The sequence below is a fragment of the Trichechus manatus genome, unplaced genomic scaffold (assembly GCF_000243295.1).
Source record: "Trichechus manatus latirostris isolate Lorelei unplaced genomic scaffold, TriManLat1.0 scaffold00145, whole genome shotgun sequence".
Taxonomy (NCBI): Eukaryota; Metazoa; Chordata; class Mammalia; order Sirenia; family Trichechidae; genus Trichechus; species Trichechus manatus.
Window position 1 is genome coordinate 4,143,526 of NW_004444081.1, and position 21,921 is coordinate 4,165,446.

General features: G+C 43.1%; 1 protein-coding gene across 4 annotated transcripts in view; it reads left to right on the forward strand.

The window, feature by feature from the left end:
- Positions 1-6,383, forward strand: part of PBX1 (PBX homeobox 1) — a 340,115-nt gene extending 333,732 nt beyond the window's left edge. For 2 of the 4 annotated variants that reach the window (XM_023740021.1, XM_004385759.2), the window contains one exon: positions 1,418-6,383. In XM_023740021.1, coding sequence (XP_023595789.1) covers positions 1,418-1,510 — 93 coding nt within the window. In that variant the 3' untranslated portion in view covers positions 1,511-6,383. The remainder of the gene's footprint in view (positions 1-1,417) is intronic. The other 2 variants (XM_004385761.2, XM_023740022.1) reach the window with 2 other exon arrangements.
- The last annotated feature ends 15,538 nt before the right edge of the window (positions 6,384-21,921 follow it).

Genomic DNA, 21,921 nt, shown 5'->3' on the forward strand with positions numbered 1-21,921 from the left:
AATAAGCAAAATGGATGAAAATGGCAGAGAAAAAGATTCAGAAGTTAGACGCCTGCTTTTCTCTTGCACCCTCTGCTTTCTTATGAATAAATTGTGAACAGATAGTTGCTAGTGCCTGTTAAATGCCAGGCACTCTCCTATATACTGTGGATTATACAGATGTGTAGAAGCCATGGCCCTCCCCAAATGGCACCTGTCCCATCTACCCCAAAATTTTCCAAGGGATAAAAGGAGAGGAAAGTGCAATAAAAAATCATTTACGAGGAATGCCTAAGACCTAGTCTATTGACATTAACAGTATTTCCAGAGTTGAGGTGTATTAACTCCAAATGAACATAATGATGCGGGGAGGGGGCATTTTAGCACGCTTGCATTTCAATGCTTCAAAACATACAAACAATCATGAATTACATAGCATGAATTAACCGCTATAGCAAATCATTCCTCAGCTATTTTAGTGGCAGGGTCTATTTTGAAAGAGATGGTCATTAAACAAATCCATTTGAACGATTTCATTGTTTAAGTACATCTGGTATGAGAGTCTTAGAAAAATGATTTACAGATGTGAATCAAACTCTGTAGTTGCCCATCTCACCACCTCTTTAGATATATTTACTCAGCCCAGTACTTACAGTCTTGGCACCATTGTTTTGCCTGTTATATTCACCTGAATCACCCTCTGTACTTTTCAAGGCTCACCTCAAAGAGTACCTCCTCCCTGAAGCCTTTCCTGATGCTCCAACAAGATGTGATGTTTCCTTCATTTGAACCTTCATAACAACTGGGTTCTACCATTTTTTAGGTTCTGCCTTGAATTATAGTTCATTCATGTGCTTGTCTTAACCCCCTCCTTGAAGACATGAACCTTAGCCACTCATTGTATACCCAAGAGCATATAGTACAGAACCTTGCACAGTACAGGAATTTGGAATCCCATAGACATATGGACCATTCAGAGCTAGAAAGGACCTTATAAATCATTTGGGCCAACCTTCTTATTGTTCAAAAGGGGAAACCAAGGCCAAAGAGGTGAGGGCGCTTTACCAGGGTCAGCAGCTAGTTGTGGCCAAAATCTGTGCTAGAATTTGGGTCTCTTGACCTGCAGGGCAGCTATCATTCCACAATAGCACACCGAATAATCATCTGATGGCTTGAACTGAATTCAAACATCTTTGAGGAGTATAAACACACTACACAAGTGGGAGGGGTTAACATTATACACAAAGGCTCACTGGGAGGACCTGAACTCATCTGAGGGTGGTAGGAATAATATCAGCAGTTATAACATCCCATTTGACAAGTGCCCCATTTTCCTGGCACTGTACTAGGTCCTTTACACAAGCTACCTCATTGTCATTGTCTGCTCAAAGGCCACCAGATCTCAGAAGACTGACTTCTCTCCCTTTTTCCCTTCTAGGCTAATGGAGGTTGGCAGGATGCTACTACCCCTTCATCAGTGACCTCCCCTACAGAAGGCCCTGGCAGTGTTCACTCTGATACCTCCAACTGATCTCCCCGCAATCGCATCCCGGCTGACCCTGTGCCCCGGTCGGGGCAGGGGCAGGAGGGAGGGTTTCTCTCCCAACGCTGAAGCGGTCAGACTGGAGGTCGAAGCAATCAGCAAACACAATAAGAGTCTCCTTCTCTTCTCTTCTTTGGGATGCTATTTCAGCCAATCTGGACACTTCTTTATACTCTCTTCCTCCCCTTTTTTTTCTGGGTAGAAGCCACCCGTCCCCTGCCGCCAGCTCTCAGCCTGGTTTTGTCATCTTCCCTGCCCCTTTCCCTCTGTCCTAGACTTCCTGGGTCCCTGCCCTCTATTACATAACGGAAGGATATTTTCAACAATTAGTGGAATTTAAAGAGGAAAAACAATGACAAAGAAAATAATAAAAGTGTTTGTATGTTTTCATGCTGGTGGTTTGAGGAGCCAAATTTACCTCACTCATATCCCTCACTCCCAATTTTAATAGGCAATCCCTCTCTGTTTCTCTTGTTACTCTCACTACCTCTTAGCAGAAATATGCCACATTGCCCTACTTGCTCCAGGCTTCCCTTCCCCATCTTGCTCTTCCTTCCCTGGGGACAATTCTGATTCAAACACTTCCCTCTTCCTTCCCAGCCCCAGCTATTCTTTGGGGACTGCCATAGCTGGGCTTTTAAAGCCTCCACTGTTTCCAGTTACAGCTCTGCTATGTTGATTCTCAGGCAGGAAGTCAGGCAGCAGGAGAGGGCACATGAACAGGAACGGCAGAATTCCCACAGGCTTTCTCATCCTGCCAACATCCCTTGGTTTCAGAGGCACAGTCTTTGGAGATCACACAACACTTAGTAAGCAATATTCAGACCCTCCTGCAAAACCAGGTCAAACTTAGGCATGATGATGGAATGCATCATTAAGGAGCAGAAGGTTCTTACCCTGAAACTTTTCAACTATCCTGTCACACATACATACACACATACATGCAGAAGTAGGCATATGCACAATCTCACACATTCACTTAACCAAGATCATTCATAGGCCATATGCAAATACATGAATTAGCAACCATTAGTAGCCAGAGCACTATGCATTGTGAGCTCAATAGAGGGAATTACTAGGAACTCTGAATGAAGGTCACTGACACAAAGAAGGAGTATGTGTCTGAGGCTTCCAGAACCTGTAGGCCCACCAGCATGCACATAAACAGAACAATGTATACAGGACTTGATCGTGATAAAGGTCAGCTTTCTAGTGTAAACCATTCCCATTGCCACCACCTCTGGAGCGCTCAGGAAACCGCACACAGAGCTTACAATGTCTAGAATAGATTTGGTTCTGTTTTGTTTTTGTTTTAATCTTACGGACATTGCATTAATTATCTAAAGTAGTATATGACACCATGTTCTTGACTCCTGACTTCTTGTTCTAGAGGAAAGAGCTGCATAAGAACATGGCTCAAGCTTTTTCCTCACCCAATTTGAAAACCTGAGGGTCATGGGGAAAGAGGAGGTAATGTTTTCACTGAAATCATCACAGTGATTGATTTTTATTCCCTGGGATCATTTAAGAGAGAAGACTATGTACTAGAAAGTTAATCTCTAATGTCATCTTCATAGCTGATTCTACAGGAATAAAGATGGCAGCTCTGTCTCTTGATTAAGTGGGAGATGGCCAGATCTCTTGGTGGCCTCAATTTCTTTATCTATAAAATGGGAATGTTTATGCTTGGGTCACCAGGAGGCTTGTAAGAGACTGAGGAAATTTATTTCATTTATACCCAAGTAAATGTAAAGTAAAGGGAAGTAGTGTCTCAGATAAACTTAGGGCCCATGACATGTAGGAACAATAAATGGTATCCTGTTCTAACTTCTGGTTCCCGTTAGCACCCTGATATCATCATCATGATGATAGGTTATTGTTGTTGATTTTATGGTTTTGATTCATTTGGTTTCTTAGAGGAGAGAAAGGTTTCCAAAATAAAACATTAGGACCTGGTTCTCTCAGTTTGCAGTTGAATCCAAAATGTGGCCTTGTAAGTTCTTAGTTCTATGTCACATTCACTCTGCTTTAGAGGCCTCCAGGTAGAGGTACAAGACCCAGGAAGGGTGAGGCTGGCTAGCTCACAAGGTCATGGAAAAACCTCATGGCACCCCAGTAATGCATAGAAAGTGCTTCTGTGTTGTGTGTATGGAAGGAAAGGGGAAAAAGGAACTGCTCCATAAGAAAGGATATATGTATTTGAAGGAAATGCAAAAAGTAAATATTTGGCAAGATGGGATTATGTCTTGATGACTAAGAGCAATAGAAGGGCTTTGTCTGCCAACCTGTGCCATAACCAGAAGAGGGTTAGATAAAGGGCAACAGGTTTGGGTCTTTTTGGTTAGAAGTAGCATATTTGTGACAGCTCTGTAGTAATTAGAAACAGCAGAGAGCTATGTCTTATTGGCAGAAATATACTGAAACTACCCCTTGCGTTTGGGCAAAATACAAAGACAGACACAAAAGGGTTCTCTTGGAAACAGGAAGGATGATTCCAGATTTGTATTGAATGATGCATTTGAGATGAAATAATGAAAAAGATCAGAGCAATGCTCCACTTGCACAGGCAGTTTCTCTCACTGAGTAGTTTGCACCAGTTATCACCTCTCACAGCATCTTTCCCACCCAGCACATCACGCAGACCTCCTTGTATCCAATGCCTTTCCCACAACCTCCCCTCCAAGTCCACTATCACTTCCAATGTGGCAGCCACGATCTCTCAGCATTAAGCCAAGCTTGAGCACGCTGGCTGCAGAAGGATGGGAATGGAAATAGCCATGCCTCTGGAAATACAGCTCCCTGGGAATTCACATTAAGTCAATCCTACAGATTCCAAAATATGCTCCAGGATTCCTTCATTTTCTAATGCAAGTGGAGTGCTCCATTTTCCCTGACAGCAAATTTCCTCTGAGAAATGGTACTAGACTTGGGTTTGCCCCCCATGTAATTTTTCATTATATCCTCCTTTTCATCCCTGACTCCTCCCCCTGGTGTGGAATTGACTCTTGGCAGTACTTTTGCCAAGTGGCGCTTTCTTTAAATTTATTTTTTGTTTTGCTGTGGTGGTGGTCCTTTATTTGCCAGTTGCCTTTTCTCAGACATATCTTTTTCCTCTCTTTCCTTCTGCTTTTTATTTTTCTGCCCAGAAAAACCTGACTTCGATACCAAAAAAGATAAAACTACAGAAACTCAAATTTAAAAAAAAACTTAAAAAAGATACTCAACAATTCTTTCAGCTTTATTAACATTTTCCATTGTTTCTTGCGACTTGTGTCTCGTTCTTTGTAGTATTGATGATGAACATTTGATAATGAATGTTCTTGTATATTCAGATAAAGAAAAAAAAACCAAAAAAGCGGTCTGAATTTAATAGTGTTTATAATAAAAATTTTAAAAATGACCCTCATAGCACGCAAAACAGGACGGGGGGTTTCCCCTCTTCTTTCTGTGACAATGCGCATCATTCCTGCATTAGTTTTTAACACCAAACTACCTACATTCATCATTTCCCTCATTTTTCTTTTATTTTCTCGCATTTGTGAATTAGTTCAAGAATGCTAGAAAAGTGTCGAGTTGTGCACATCCATTTCCTGTTTCACAATGTTTAAAAGTGACAGTAATTCATTTTGTAAACTTAAAAAAAAAGAAAGGTTGGAATAGTGAGCATAATAGGTACAACCTAACACGTTATTATGTTTATTAACTTTGAGACCCAGAAATAAATTCTTTTCTTTTCTTTATTCCTGCTCTTAAAAATACAAAAAAAAAAAAAAAAAAAATCATTATGTTTTGTGTTATTTTTTGGTTTGTTTATTTGGGGGGGAGCTATTTTTTGTCAGGATTATGATCTTGCCGTTTTTATTCCTTAAATATGTATTCGAGGTGATGTGAAAAGATGACATTGGTAGACTAGGCTGTTACTTTGTGTTCTTCTTTGCTTCAGAATTCAGTTGACTTCAAAAACAAAGATGAAGCCTTTTTTGAGGCTGCATTATGCACACCTGTATTTCTACAGGGTGAGACACTCCTGATATAAATAGTCCGGGACTTGGGTTCTCCTTTTGACCATTTAAAAATCAATGAATCCATTCAAGGGATTTTCCATGCTGTAGGGAAGGTTTTTGCCTTTGTGGAACCTGAATATCACAACAAGGTGCTTTCTTTTCTGTCTCCCTGGTTAATAAAAACATTCCACAAGGCCTTTTCAACCAGAGAACATTTTTCTTCCAGATGATGGTATGATGGGCACCATTGGCCAGGTAGACTAGATCCAGGAAGCAGTCACTGGGGCCCATCTGCCTGCTGATGCTTTGAGTCCTGATTTTAGATTAAGAGTTGGTGAGCTATTGAGCCAGTCTCAATGGTCTTATTGAGCTGTAGTTTTTATGCTAAGGGTTTAAATGTGATTCACTGGCAGTACACCTCTTATTAACCTCTGATTCAGGTGGCTGCTTACAGCAAATTGTAAGACTGGCTTGATGTGGGATGTTTTTATTAGTTGTAGGAAAAAAAACAATATTATCTGGAAGAAACTTATTTTTTAAAAATCTTTCATTCAATAAATTCTTAAGTATTCAGAAATTAGGCAGAGCCTAAGGAAGAAAAGTGAAGAAAGAATGCAGAATTGTGGGGCAACTCTTCGGGAAGTGTCTCCACCCAACACGAGCGCTCTTGTTTATAAGTCACAACAAAATAATGACAAGCTTTTCACATCACCTTTTGGTTTCAATCCCTAGCTCAAAGCTTTCTGGAATCTTTTGTTTTTTGTAAACATTATTTTTTTTTTTCTTTTGTTAAAACAAATAAAACATTCAATGTTTTTCCCCTTTCTCTGTTATTACTTCTTTTCTTTCCTTTGGCTTCGAAAAGTTTTTAATTATTTTGAAATGCTTTCCTTTGGTTGTTGGTTTTATTCTCCCCCTCCCCACCCTTTTCCCTTTCCTTGTTATTCAGAGTATAAACCTGCAAAGCTCTGCTCTGTTTTGGTTTTGAAAGTTTAAGCTTTTCTGCTTCTGTGAGAGCACAGGCTTCTGTCCCTTTTGATTCCAACTGAACTTTTGTGTTCTCTAATGATACTAACACGGTGTAGGTTTTACAGTCTCCTAATTTGTACTGGTAATGCATATTCCAAATAAATAGTTTCTTTTGTTGCAAAAAATACATACACTTGTATTTTGTGTAAATTTCTTCTTTACATGCTGACTACATGCGTTCCCAAACTAGGCCTTGGTTAGTGTGGCTTATAGTTTAAACTTTTATCCTAATTATTTCAGTCTACATACCACATCAGTGAGGTGAATGACCTCATGAGTCACCTACATCATAGCCCACAAAAGAGAGAGAAGGAGAAAGGGAGGGGGTGAAGGTGGGGGAATCTCTTATGGGCAAATGTTAGTTAACATGACTGTGCTGCAATAGGGCAGAACACCCCAACTTATCTGCATGTCTGTGACTCTGGTTGTTATCTCCCAAGCACTGGATAAAAGAACTATCAGAGAGACGTCTCCTAACAAATTCTAAGTTCCTAAGTCATGACTGTCCAGTGGTTCTTGCCTTCTCTTTGTCTGCTATGATCTCGTCATAAGGAAAACTGTGGTACCCAACAAATGTGTCAGGGGAAGGAATATAGGTTACAAATAGTAGTTGTAGGTTCTCAGAAGTATGCTAGATGTAGCTCCTATAGATATGCACACCTACCATCTGCTATCTCTGCCATCCATATAAGCATGTCTTCTAATTGTCTGCACTCCCACTGAGCCCTTGCCTTTTGAGGCTAGAGTTTGTTAAAGTTTGGTGTCACAGAGTTCTGACTAGAATTCCACTTCAACCCTCCACACCTTCCTCCGTGCCTCAGCCCTTAACATCATCTTCCCATTCATGGCGTGCAAGGGAACTTCTTAACCGGCTTTTGACATATTGTTCCTCTAGAGGCACCATGTGCATTGTTTTCTCATTTTCATGCTGTAACTCAGGGTGCGGGCGTTGGCTGCTAACCAAAAGGTCAGCAGTTTGAATCCACCATCTGCTCCTTGGAAACCCTATGGGCCAGTTCTACTCTGTCCTGTAGGGTCACTATGAGTCAGAATCAACTCAGTGGCAATGGGTTTGGTTTTTTTGGAACTCTCAGGAGGCTCTGTCCAGACTCTCCATGAGGCAGGTGTATATTGAAAGTTGCGGTACCAGTCACTCATCCCCTCATCCATCTTGTGATTCTAATGAATAGAAAATAGATCAAAGGAATGGAAAGCCAAGTGGGGATCAAATTATCATTTTTATTAGTGGGTCCAATGATCTCAAAAACACAAGATTATCTGCTAAAGTTGAGTTGGAGAACATACCTTGGACCTGTGGCCAAAACCTCTTCCCTCTTCAAATCTAGACATTGGAAGCCACTTATAGAAGATCTGGATGTACAAGGCAAGCTCAGACAACTTACTTTTTTAGTTGTATGGAGAGTTGTGGAGCTAACCCACCCACCTAGTGTTTATTTAGAGTAGAATTAGACTGTTTTAAGAAATAGATCAAAAATATGTAATAACTGCAAACAGAGTACAAGTCTATTTCTCACATAAGAGCTGGAGGCAGGTGTCCCTAGTCAGCAGATGCCTCTGGTCCATGCGGTAGTTCGGGGATCCAGCCTTCTTCCACTTTGTAGCTAGCTCTGCTATCCTCCAGGAACCTGTAGTCCTCCACATCTAACCGGCAGAAAGGGAGAGAGTGTGAAGAAGTCCCACCCACATCTTGAAAGCCTTGACCAAGAAGAAGCACACTTTCCTTTCACTCATATTCCACTGATGAGCCTTAGTTATATGGCCACATCTAAATACAAGGGCTGGGAAGGAGTGGGACTGGAAAAGTCCCTGGCTAGGCAGTCATTTCCTGGCAATAGTTCCACACAAGGAAAAAGGAGCATGACTTTTGTGAACAGCCGGCCACCTCTGCCACACCTAGTGACTAAAAGGATAAGCAAGAGCAAAAGACAAGCCCAGATGGCCTTCTCATTGCACTGGACGCACTTCAGTAAAAACATTGCCTGTCAACACCCCGACTTGGCTTCATTACTCTTCAGTGGTGAGGATGGAGAAAGGGGCCAGAGCTGTTCAATATTTCCCCCTCAAGGGAGAGGGAACAGAAATTCTCTCCTTGATGGAAATGTGAGAATCGGGGAGAAACACCCACCCTTCCCCAGCATTCTCCAAATTTTGTTTATAAACTCAGGCCTTAGCAGCACGGCAGTGGTCATCAGGAAAGCAGAACTACAGTATATTAAGGCAGCCTGGTCCTAGCTCTAGGAGGTCTCTCCACCATGCCTACTGCAGGCCTGAAGGGTCAAGTCTGGTGGCTGGTTGTCACCTTGGAGAGTATATGTCTAGAGCCCCAAATCATGAAGTCCAGTATGCTCAAGCCCCACAAAACCACAGACACCTACATGCCTTATCTTTACAGATTTCCATGACTTTCCCACTTAAAAAAAAGAGACATAATAAAATACCAATTTTCTGACAACCGTTTGTATCCTCAATAGCTTCCTTGCTGGAAACATCTATCTTGGAGGGGTGGCTCAAGAACTCAGTCTTTAGAAATCATTCAGCAGGTGTATTCAAGGAGTGTATTTAAAACTAGACCTCTGGTTCAGAGTTAGGAATGAGGCTTTGCTTTGGGAGCATCCCTCTCATTCCTTGCATGAAAGCTACTACCAAAACCAAAAACTCATTGCCGTCGAGTCGATTCCAACTCATAGCAACCCTATAGGACAGAGAAGAACTGCCTCATAGGATTTCCAAGGAGTAGCTGGTGGATTTGAACTGCTGACCTTTTGGTTAGCAGTTGTAGCTCACCATAGCTTTTAACCGCTGTGCCACCAGGGCTCCAAAAGAGAGGAGTGTGTCTTTTGGCCACTGAAGCTAAGGAGACCCAGCCTATGACTCTAGCCGTAGGCAGACCTTGCAGGCCACTCTGAGCAGTGTAGGGGTTGGGGGAAGAGGAGTTGTAAAGGGTGTGGCTGTGGCAATACCCAGGGTCACATGGCTTTGGAGAACCATTGTCTTTGTCTATACTCCTGGGACCCAGACAAGAGACAGTTCAGCTGTTATTCCCAGATACCTCTGAATAGATCAAAAGATCCATTCATGAACATCTAGTTTTACACTGTACCCTAAGTCAAAATCCACTTTCTCCCATGATACCCAGCCATACTGTCCAGGGTAACCCACCAGAATTATCAAAGTATACCTCTTGATAGCATAAAATGCCCCAAGTGCTGCAGTGACAACACTATATTTGAGTATGAGTCTCTCATATAAGTACCCAGAGAAAAATTCAAGTGTACAAGTCTACCTTCACAGATTTCCCCCGACTGTGTCCACACTCACCCAGAGCCCCTTGCCCCCTGGCCAGCAGCAGAGGCTTCTTTAACCAGAATGGGGGTAGTAGCCATTCCAGCACCTCCAAAGTTGAATTATTCCAACCTCGAATTTCTCTAGGATCCCATTTTTTTTCCCAAAAGTCACTTAGCAGGCATATGAAAAAGATCCCAGCATCAGTCTTATCCGCAGAATTTAGAAAGCACAAGCAAATTCCAGGCTCCTACAGCAAACTTAGATTCCCCGATCCCAGAACATACTACAGTCAAGACCACGTGACGGTTGCAAATGAATGACCCATCTTAAAAAAGATTTGATAGTTTGGGAGAAAGCTGGGAAGAGAGAGAACACATGAAAAAGCAAGAAAATCTGCATTTTGATCTTTACAATGCCAGTTGATGAGCATCAACTGGAGTGTTAAGAAAAAGCCACCATCAAAAGGTTAATTTTGGAGTCTGCTTCCTATATCCTGGGGGAAACAACCCAGTCTATCCATTCTGCTTCCTCTCTCAGAGAATGACCTTTGAAATACTCATGTCTCTGAGCAAAAGTCAGAAATGTGCACTGCGTCCCCTGCAGCCCACAGGCTTACTAGAGGCTCTCTTCTTCCCCTTGGTGTTTATATACATGTATAAGATTAATCTCCATGTCCACTTTCCTTTAAGCCTCCTGCCCCCCAACCTCGTTCCTGATCCCAGATATGTTTTTCCATGTACCACTGTGACTTATGCTGCTTCCCCTCTGAGCTCCCCCCAACCCCCACTCAGTTTATCTCAGCAGGAGCCAATCTCCAATTTCTGAATGGAAGCTGCAGAAGGCTGGGCTCCTCCCCACAAAGCCTGCCCTGCCCTCAACCTTGGAGTTGCTAGGCTTTGAGTAACTGTTGCTGCTTCAGTATCAGCAGAAACATTCCTTTCTACTGTCTCCTTCAAATTTGCCTTTAATATTTCTTTTCTATAGTTCTCCACTTTCTTTTGAGCAAAGCCAGCCAAGTTTAAAATTCCTTAATCTGCACATTTACTTAGTTGCATTCCTTCTCTGTCTCCTGGAGCTCACACTCCTTGCTGTTGGGCCCAGGCATTTGATTTCCTAACATGTTGTTAGCTGCTGTCAAGTTGGACCCTTGACCCATGGCGACCCCATGACAACAGAACAAAATGCTGCCCAGTCCTGCACCGTCCCCAAAATGGGTTGCAGAGCAGACCGTTGTGATCCATAGGGTTTTCACTGGCAGATTTTTCAAAAGTATATCACCAGCCCTTTCTTCTTAGTCTGTCTTAGTCTGGAAGCTTCCCTGAAACCTGTTGAGCATCATAGCAACACAAATCGAGCCTGGGTCTTTCACATAAAACCAATTGCCATCAAGTCGATTCCAACTCATAGTGACCGGATGGAGCATTTCTACTCTGGTCTGTGTACAGGTTCTGCATGAGAAGAATGGGAATTCCAGAACACTTAATTGTGCTCCTGCGGAACCTGTTCATAGACCAAGAGGCAATCAATTGCTTTGAACAGAACAAAGGGATACTGCATGGTTTAAAGTCAGGAAAGGTTCCTAACATACTTTCCTTAATTATAGCTTGTGACATAGAGTCAAAAATTTCTGTATCTCTTCAAAGCATCCATTGTCCAGATAAATCCTGCTCAGCTTTAATTGCTGAGCTGGGTAACACTCCACAGGAGGTATCCTCCCATCACAACACCCAGGCTAGATGGAATCAAGCCATTGTCCTAACTGGCTCCCTTGCATTGTGTTCCCACCCCCAAGTACCCTTCCCTTAAAGCCCATCTCCTGGCCTGCTGCTTCAGAGCATACGATGTATCTGCTTCCCTATACACAGTAACAGTTATGTTGGAGTTCACTAATAATCCTTGAAGTCTTTTACCCTAACCTTCTTGATACTTTCTTCTCAACTGTGTCCACATTTCCTGTTACCACCTAGAGAACACTTTGAGTCATCCAAGGGAGTGTCTCCAGTTGCTCTTGTCACTGGCTCCTCAACTGCTGCTTTAAGACAGCTTCCTGGATCCTCTACTTACAGTGTCCTCCCTGAGGTCTTAAAAACCAGACTACCTAGGTTTTAATCCCTGCTTCACTAGTTACTAATTATGTGACCTTAGATAAATTGTTTAATCGCTCTAGGCCTCAGTTTCCTCATCTGTAAAATGGAGCTAACACTAGTACCTACCTCATAGCGTTGTTGAGGCTAATATATATAAAGTACTTAGAACAATGCCTGGCACACCGTTCATGCTAATAATGTGTTTGCTATTAATACCATTCCTCCAGTATAATGCTCTTGGTGCATCTCCATCCCTGACCTAGTAACAATTAAAATATTCTCTTTTTTTCTGGTTCCATTGGAAAGAACTGTTAGCTGTGGGTATATTTTCTTTTTCTCATATTGGTCTAGCCTGGCTTCTAAGATCTTATCCTTCCGGAGGATACTCCTGTCATCATTCCAGCAAAGTCACTGTGTTTTTCCCTTGTGTTCCACTGCTCCTGTTTTGATCACAAAATTACAAACTTATTTTTCAAAATACTGATAACGTTTCTCCTTGAAAATCTGAGTGAACCTGACTCACAGGGACACAGCATTCCAGAGCCATGCCTTTTAGATATCTTTTGTAGCCTTGAGGATTGTAAAAATACCATTGAGATTTTTCTCTACCACACCCAAGGATAGGTGACATCTCCCATATATGACGAGGGTATCCCTTCCTCTGTATCTGTTCACTGATGAAACGCCCTTCCACCACCACCATGACCAACACACACATACAATGTGGCTGAGCACAAATCTGGCTTTCCAAAACCAACAACTCTTATGAAAAGCCAGCTTGCAAGCCTGTAGTAAGAATCTCAAGTCTCTCTAATGTTTCTTCCACGTATTCTATAGTTCCGTACATGAAAGAGAAAGGAGGAATTCAGAGTGGCTGATGCAGTGTGGCCCACCTGAGCCCTGGTGGCACAATGGTTGAGTGCATGGCTGCTAACTGAAAAATCAGAGGTTCAAACCCACCAGCAGCTCCATGGGAGAAAAAACCTGGCCATCTGCTCCCATGAAGATTACAGCCTAGGAAACCCTCTGGGGAAGTTCTACTCTATCATATAGGGTCTCTATGGGTCAGAATCTACTGGATAGCACACAGCAAAAACAGCAACATACTCAAGGACAATCTGAAAGGATGGATGGATAGACAGACGGCTGGACAGACGGAGAGTTGCAGACAACCATATGTTCTAACCAAATGCTGACAAGGATATTCAGGCCTGCTAGACACTCCAGGCTCTTGTCTTAAGAAAATTTAGGATTCTTCAAACAAATTACACACTTGATGGTTACAAGTGAAGTAAGGAGCATCGGTCTTGGCCAGAACCGTGAGGTGCATGCTTCCTTTGAATCCTTGCTTTCTCCTAGTGCTCCTTTCTTGGCTTCTCACTACCAATGTATTGAGATCTCATCTTAGGGGAAAAGGATGTGTATGCCTCTAATGTCTTACTAAAATGACTTCAGTATGTAAAATTTCTCCTTAAGTGATACTCTGCTCTCCAAATGCTAGTCTTTGGTTACTTCTCAAGTCTTCCAGGCCAGTCTAGCCTAAGTTAATGGATGGAGGTTTCCAGATTCTTACTAATCAATACAGTAAATAGGATGCTGAATGGGAGTTGAAGAATCGCTTTTATTAATGGCTGAAGAGGTACCCAGTTACTCTCCAAATGCAGGGCTCTGGTAAATTATTAGAGAATGGAACAGATCTCCTTCTCCAAACTTAAACTGAAGACAAAAGGGCCTTCTGTGCAGGCTTGCCAGAATCACCCTCAAGTCACATCTGAGAGGCCAGACCAGTGGGTAGAGACCCTTAGAGAACCCTGTCTTCCTGCTTACCCACAGAGCCTGGAACCACCTTGGGGCAGGTGATTCTACAGCACAAGAGACTCTGACCTCATCAATCACATAACCATTTATCCTCTGCACTCATGTTTATCCCAGCCAAGTCACTGCATCTTGACCTTCAATGACATAAAACCAGCTCTTCTATTCCTAGGTCTGCCGTCCTCCTCTCCACATATTACTGCTTTATTCAGTTTGTCTACACTTCCTTTCCTGGGACTTCCCTGCATTGCCAGTATCTCCTGTGTACAACAGCAAAATCTCTGCTGAGAGTTCTGTGAGTCTCCTGAGCTGCTCTGTCAGGGCTTTATTGCATGGGGCACCATAGCTGGCTGCAAGACAGGCAGCTCTCTGGGTGACCAACCTTGTATTTCTCGATGGACAGGCATGCACTGAGCACCCCCTAGGTGCCAGATGCTGCTCTGTACCCCAGGAGGATCTTTGCTTCTGCTGGGACTGCGACTGGGAAGACTAACTGGTTAAGACAATGGAAAAAATAAAAAACAAGCTGAATCTCTGGGCCCTTGTTGATGATACGGGTGTATTCATCAATTTACAAGCCTGAGCAAGAATTTAAAATTATGACATCCATTAACAAAAGCCTAAACCAAGGGGAAATAGAATTAAGCTGGACTTGTGGGAACAGATGCGGATTAAAATGAAAAAAAAAAAAAAAAACCTTTGTATCCGATGACTTAAGACAGCTAATCCCATCAAGGGATAGAACAATAGGAACCCCAAGAAGGCTGCTGAGGAAATGTTATGACTCGATCACTTTTAATTATCTAGCTGCTAGGAGAGGAGGAAAGGAAAGGTGCTAGGCAAGAATCCTTACACCCAGAAGCAATGGTGATGGAGATTAAAACCTTCCCAGTTACTCTACCTTCGTCTAGTCATACAGGAATTCAATTCCATCCAATTCAACTTATGTTTATAGGCAGCTGAGTACTGGGAATACACTAGTGAGTAAGATCACTAAGATCAGTTAGAAGTTGCTTTCTTTAGAAATACCGTATGTAAATTCAGGTTGCTCTGTAGAGGTGAAGAACTGATGTTAGACTGATAGAAAGGAAATAGTCTGTGTTCTGGGGTCCTTCTTTTCCTGTAGGCTCAAATGAAACCTCTTGGCTCCAGCCAGAGGGGTATTCTCATGCCATCTCCAGAAATTTCAGGCTTATTCCTTTCTTTTTGCCTATGCCCATGGGGTCATGATGTGTCAGCCACCTAGAACAAGGTCCCCACGACACTCACAGACCCACTTACATATACCCACTCATTTTTCAAGTAGTCCTTCTCTTCTATAAAACCTTTCTGCTTCCTGCGGTCATCTGTCCCTCCTCTAAGCTCCTCCACTGTGTACTTAGCCCTGCCTTGAAACTGTTATTAAATATCTTATCTCCTCCCTACAAGAATTGTCAGAGCTCAAGGGGCCCGATCTCTTGCATATACGGAATGAAGCACCATGTTATACACTTAGGGGTGCTCAGACTATTAATAGAGTGAGGAAGGAGAGAACGAGGAAAGGAGAAAAAACAGGGAGGGAAGGAAGGAAAAAAAGGAGGGAGGGAATAAAGGATAGAGGAAGAAAGGAAATGAGGAAGAAAAAAAATAAAAGGAAGAAGAAAGAGGTAGGAGGAAGTAGAAATGACAAGACAGGAGAGGAAATGGGAGGAAAGAAAAAGAGGAGGAATATAGAGAGGAGGAAGAGATTGAAGGAGGAATGTTAAGAGCAGAGAGAAGAAAAGGAGAGAGAAAGATTGAAGCCATTTTAATAAAGCCATTTCCCCTAAGATGAGAGCTTCTTAAGTACCTTGGCAATGAGGCGTCAAAAAAAAGGGTGCTGAAGAGTAAAAGGTCTTAAGGAAAGTATGCAGCCTGTATGAAAACAAACTTCAAGGACCTCGCAGTTTTGTTCAGGAGCAGTTCTACTTACCTCACTTCTACCCATCAAATCTGTGATATATTTAAAGAATTTTTTTTTTTCTTTTTAAGATAAAACCCAGGGTATCTACCAGGCCTGAATATCCCTGCCAGTGTTTGTTGAGAACACATATTTATTTGTTCTCAGTCATTTATTCCTTCACTCAGCAAATATTGATCAATCACCCCCATGTGCCAGGCACTAATCTGGGTACCGGGAATATAACATTGGCCCAAATCCCTGTTGTCTTGGAGCCTAGATTCCAGTGGGAGGGGAAACAGACAATAAGCAAAATAAATAAGTAAAACAAATAGTGTGTTAGACAGTTCTAAGTGCTAGAAGAGAAAAAGCCCAACAGGAAGATGAGGAGTGCTGTAGTGAATTGAGATAGAGGGATTTGGAGGACTCACTGAGAAGGGGATTCTGAGCAAAGAGCTGAAGGAGGTGAGGGAGTAACCTTTGGGATATCTGAGAAGATTGATCCAGGCAGAGGGAGTAGCCCATGCAGCAGGAACGTGTCTGGGAGATTTGAGAAATTGCCAAGAGCCCAGTGTGGCTGGACCAGAGAGAGAGTGAGGACAAGACTATTAGGAGATGTATTCAGAAAATAATGGTGTAATGGTAGGAGAGAGGGGTAGACCATATAGAGCTTCTTGTAGGGCTTCATGAGGTCTTTAGCTATTCCTCTGAGTAAGCTGGGAGGCCTTGGAGGGTTTGGAGCCAAGGAATGACATGAGGCAACTTAATTTTTAACAGTATAACTCTAGCAGCAGTGTTGTGGATAGACCAGAGAGAGGCAAGTTTGGAAATAGGGAGACAAGTTAGAAGGCAATTGCAGTATTTGGGGCAAGAGATGATGGTGGCTTGGACCCAAAGAAAACCCCAGTATAAGTAAAGTCCATTTGCCTTCGCTAGGATCTGCCTTTGTACACAGAGTTTCTTCTCCCTGGAACGATTTTCTCTCTGCTAGAACATCTTTCCATATTTCAAGGCTCCGTGCGGATGCCACCCATTCCCTGGAGTCCCCACAAGGATTACTGCCCCACTGTATTCTGTGTCTCCCACTCTAGTAGCACTCATTGTATTGTGATGCACTTAGACCTTTACTCTTCTGCCTTACTTCTAAACTGAGAACACCTTATCTCAGCCCAGACCCTTCCAGAGCACCTACTACTGTGTTCTAGCCCCTGAGCTGGTCAGTGGGAATAAAACAATGAATAAGATGTTATCCCAGTTACATTCTAGTGTGGGAGAAGGCTGAAAAATATTCTAACACTTACCATGGGGTTTGTTTCATAGTTGTCAAATGAAGATGTGAATAAAGAAAATAAACCAGAAGCCAAACCACCATGGGTGGAAATATGGTGTCGTTATTTGCAATACTGTTTAAGGTGTCAAATTGTCGAGCCCCATCTGCATCCACGGCTTCCTCTGACCATTTCCCCAGCAGCCAGTACAGGTGCCCATAGGTGCTTCATTGCTGAGAGTTAAGGATCTTGGCCAAATGAGAGATGGAGACCCCATGGAAGACACCAGGAAGGGGAGAGTGGGACATGATTAAAGGTGGTCATGGATGTATTTATTTTTTCCGTAGAAGTGGTTGTTGATGCAAAGCTGTCTCTCCGGAGTCTCTTGGTGACATTTGTTACTTGGCTTTTCAGTCCTTAAACAGAAATCCTGTCCTTTTCACTGAATTGCTCCTCCTTTGCTAATGTTCTGTCTCCCCAAGTCCCAGGCAGAGCAGTTGACATTTGTTATTGGTACAAGAGCATCATTTGCTGAGTGAAGGGAAAAGAGTTTCCCTAAAGGGGGGAAATGAATGATTACCTCAGGTCTGCTCACCCTTTTTCTCTTCCTTCAAATGCAACAGCAAGCCACAGCGATGCTGGGCCCCAGCGGGGAGCTGCCCTAATCGGTTTTGCAGTCTAGCTTCGTGGAGATCTGTTGCTGTAATGACTGTAGACATTTCGGCGGTGGGCAAAGGGGGCTGGGTGATGGAGTAATAGGATATGGTGAGGTAGGGGCTTCAGTGATGTACATTTCATATGAGATGATGGCATCTCTAAGGACAGGTCAACAAACGTTTTCTGAGTGCCAGGCATTGTGTTGGGGGCTGGGGATTCAATGACAAGCAAAAGTAAAAAGAACTAGTCTCTTCTCTCCTGGTGCTTATGGTCTAGTGGAGCTGTCTAAGATAATCTATTATTCACATAAAGAGATGTAAATCTGCAACTCTGATGTATAATATGAATAAAAGGTACATGACCCTATGAGAGTCTATAATAAAGGGAATTGAATTCATCAACAGGAGAAGTAATTGTCTCCTTAAGGAACTGCCTCTCAAGTTACAAACAGAACAATTAGCTAAATGGAAAGGAGAGTTTAGGCAGAGGGAACAGCAAGTACAAAGGTTCAAAGGTTGTGCTGCAGGAGAGAAAGTGGCAGGTAGTAGTACCTGAACACAGGCCAGAGAGCCAGAGAAGATCCTTGAGGAAGACAAGGAGGCTGGAGAGGTGGGCAGGGGCTGGACCATCCAAGGCCTTGGCACCATATTTTCCTCCATCTCCTCGCTCCCCCAAGTACCTGGATAAAGCAGATTCTCAATGTTGAGAGCAAGCCTGAATGGAGTAGTTCATTCATCCTTCTAATATTTATTTACTAAATAGAAACTAAAAGTAGAAAGAATCAGATGAATAATTCTCATTCTCTACCCTTATGAGGTCACAGTCTGGTAAAACGCAGAAATAGAAAAAGGACCCTGCATTCTGGTAAATCAGTCCTTAGGTGGTACAAACAGTTAATGCTCTTGGCTGCTAACTAAAAGGCTGGAAGTTCTAGTCCACCCAGAAGTGCCTCAGAAGAAAGGCTGGTGATCTAGTTCAAAAAACATCAGACCTTGGGAACCTTATGGACCACAGTTCTACTCTGACTCCAGTGGGTTGCCATGAGTCAGCATCAATGCAAGGGCACTGATTGGTTTTTATTATCAAGTCATGTTTAGTTGCCATGGAGTAGAGATGACTCAAATGGGGTGAGTTGGGAGGGGCTGGGGAGCCTTTGAAGAAGAGGAACGGTTTGGGCCACTGTTGTTGACATAAATAAGGTGAACACCCTCTCTTCCCATGATAAGTACCAGGACCTCTTAGTTTCCCACTCGCCTCTCCTCTCCCAGCCCAGGCACTGTTCAGTGTAAATCTTTCTTGGAGAGCTGTTTCTCCTTGTGGTCATACAGTAACAGGCTACTAAACCTGCCTGCGGGGTGAGTTACAAGCTGGCCCCTGGAGTCCCAGCCTCTGTTGCCCACGGAATGAATTATGGCGCTCCAGGCTGCTGGGCTTTTTATTTATTTATTTGTTTGCTTTAGCATATTTTAATCTGATCATTAAATCGCAATCTGCCACCCATCCCCAACCCCAACCGTCTTCAGATGGAACAGATTTTTCATAGATAATGATACCTATAAACTTCAGGGATGGCAGCCACCAGAGAAATGGGGGAGGGAGGAGGTGAGGGGTTGCAGAAGCACATTCCACCTGGCTGGGCCTTGGCCGTTCTGCTATTGCCCTGGGCTTGACATGACCTAACCCCGGCAGCTAGAGGGGTCAAGTTCTCCTGGGGAGCTCCTGTGGCCTTTTCTAGCTTGAGAAACATGTGCAGAGAAAGCAGAGGTGAGGCTCTGCACCTTGTTGCTGCACGCGTAAGATCATCCCTGCTCCATGCTGCGCCAGGCAGTAAAGGTGTCACACAACCTGCCTTTATGGTGTCACACAGAGAGAGATCTGCCCTGATAAATCAAAGGCAAACAGGATACCAGATGGTGCCATGGAGCTTGTGTTCCCGAGGTCATCTGGTCTGATTTTGTGCCGCTTTGGAGGCAGGCCATGGCAGTGGAGAGGGTAACCACAGCAATGGTTATAATACTGGCACGACCAGTTTTTCTAGCATTCTGCAGGATATGCTCACCTATTCCTTGGGAGCCCCACAATAATCCTGTGAGTCTGGCAGGGCAGGTGTAGGTGATGAAACTGAGACTCAAGGGCCGTGGAGAGAATTGCTCAAGGTAGTTAGTGCCTGCTTCCTAGGAGGCTCTCAAGAATTGTTGAATGAGTGAGTGGGTTCTTGCTGCTCCAAAGCAGCTTCCAAAGCACATGTTAAGGTTTGCTTCTGGAACTACATCCAGAGAAAGCTGCAGGACTGAGATCCTGGGAGTCTGCAGCTCCCACCTCTACCAGCTGGGTAAGAAATCACTATCCATTTCCCTCTAATTAATTCCTGTGCACACTGGATACTGGAAAAGGGCCTTTGAAAGTGTGGATGATGTATAATAGGCAGGAAAAAATATGCTTCCATCTTATTGCGCCTATGATGGGCTAGACATGGCTGGAAGGGCTTTGCACAGATTCCCTTATTTAATTTTCTCAGCAACCCTATTAGGTGCTTTCATTATTGTTGTTGTTAGTTACCATCCAGTCAATTCTGACTCGTGGCAACCCCATGGGTGTCAGAGTAGAACTATTCTCCATACGATTTTCAAGACTGTGGTCCTTTGGAAGCAGACCGCCAGGCCTGTCTTCCAGCGCACCTCTGGGTGGGTTTGAACCACCTACCTTTCAGCTAGTAGTCGAGTGCTTAACCGTTTGCACCATCCATTGCACAAGGAAGAAATTGAAGCATAGAGCTTGAACAACTTTATGAAAGCTACAAAAGTACAAAGGGGTTTAAATGTGGGCAGTCTGGCTTCAGAGCCTGAGCTCTTAACCACCCTGCCATACCCCCTGTGACTTTACCAGAACAGAGAAACTCCTTCTCTACGTGTCTACTGTCTTAGAAGTCTCACAGCCAGAGTTCAGGCTCAGATGAAATGAAGGAAGCAGTCCTTGCCTGAGCGTGGGACTGGGGATTTCAGGAAGGGAAGAAATGGGGAGATAACAGCAGACATTTTTGCTGCACTGAAGAACTTACACCTTTTTTTTTTTTTTAATTAATTGTTTAATGAGAAACTAATTTGCTCTGTAAACTTTCACCTAAAGTGCACACACACACACAAAATTTATGATTTTAAACAACAAAACACAATTTACAAAAACCACATGGCAGTGAGCAAACGCCTTGGCTATGAGTCTCTAGTAAACATGTAAAAAGGAAGTCATGTTCTATGATTTGGAATTGCTTGAATATGTGAACACATGCTATCCTTGACTGGTGACCAAAAAAAGGTGTAATTCTGAATAGTGCTTGAGATTTTCTTAGCAAAGGAAAATAAAAAGGGATAAAACACACACACACACACACACACACACACACACACACACCTAAAAACTGGGCTTTGTTTCAGTGAAGAACTCACACCTTTTAAACAAATAAAATATCAAGCCATGATAAGTCCCGGCACTTCCTGTAGCTCCAGGAAATGGACTCAAGGCACAAAGCTACCTCAATTCTTTCAGGAGAAAGGGAGTCCACTCTGGAGCTAAAACTCAGGACTCCAAGCTCCTAGTCCATCTTCCACCCACTAATCATCCTCAAAAACTTGTGATTTTAAAATCTTTGTTTTCAAATCCATAAAAGGATAATAGGTATTCCTATTCACTTTTTGTAACTGTTTTGATAACAGTGATAAAATTGCCACTTAGTAAAGAGGTGAGTTTATATAAACTGGGGTAAAGCAGGTGACTCAGGTAACCTACTCACACATGGGTGATCTTCATACCTGTAGCTCATGCCTTCTGGTGGGCAACCGTGGGGAATAAGCTGTGGGTCCCAATTCCCACCTATTGCCCATGATGGTTTCATACTACCCAATCATGGAGTTGACAGAGAACACAGGAAGTGTACCAGATACTAGAACACGTCTGTGACAAGACAGGGCAGCAACAGACAAACTGTAGCCCCAAGCCACTGTGTCAAGAAGTCATCCTAGAATGGCATCCCCAATTGATAATCTTACCTCAATTAGGAGCTAGCCACAGAGATATGACACCGATCCTGACCCTGAACATAACCATAGACTTTCCCCTAATTCTAACCAGAACCCTGGACACTAACTAACTCTTACCTGCTTCCAATCATGACCCTCAGAGTAACTTGAACTTTGACCTAGATGCTAATTCTCAATCGATTACTGGTGAACTATTTGTTGATTATTTCATTATTGTTTGTACCCTTAAGGTTACCAAATTAAGCAAGATGACTATACTTTAAAGAATTATTTTAAGGCCA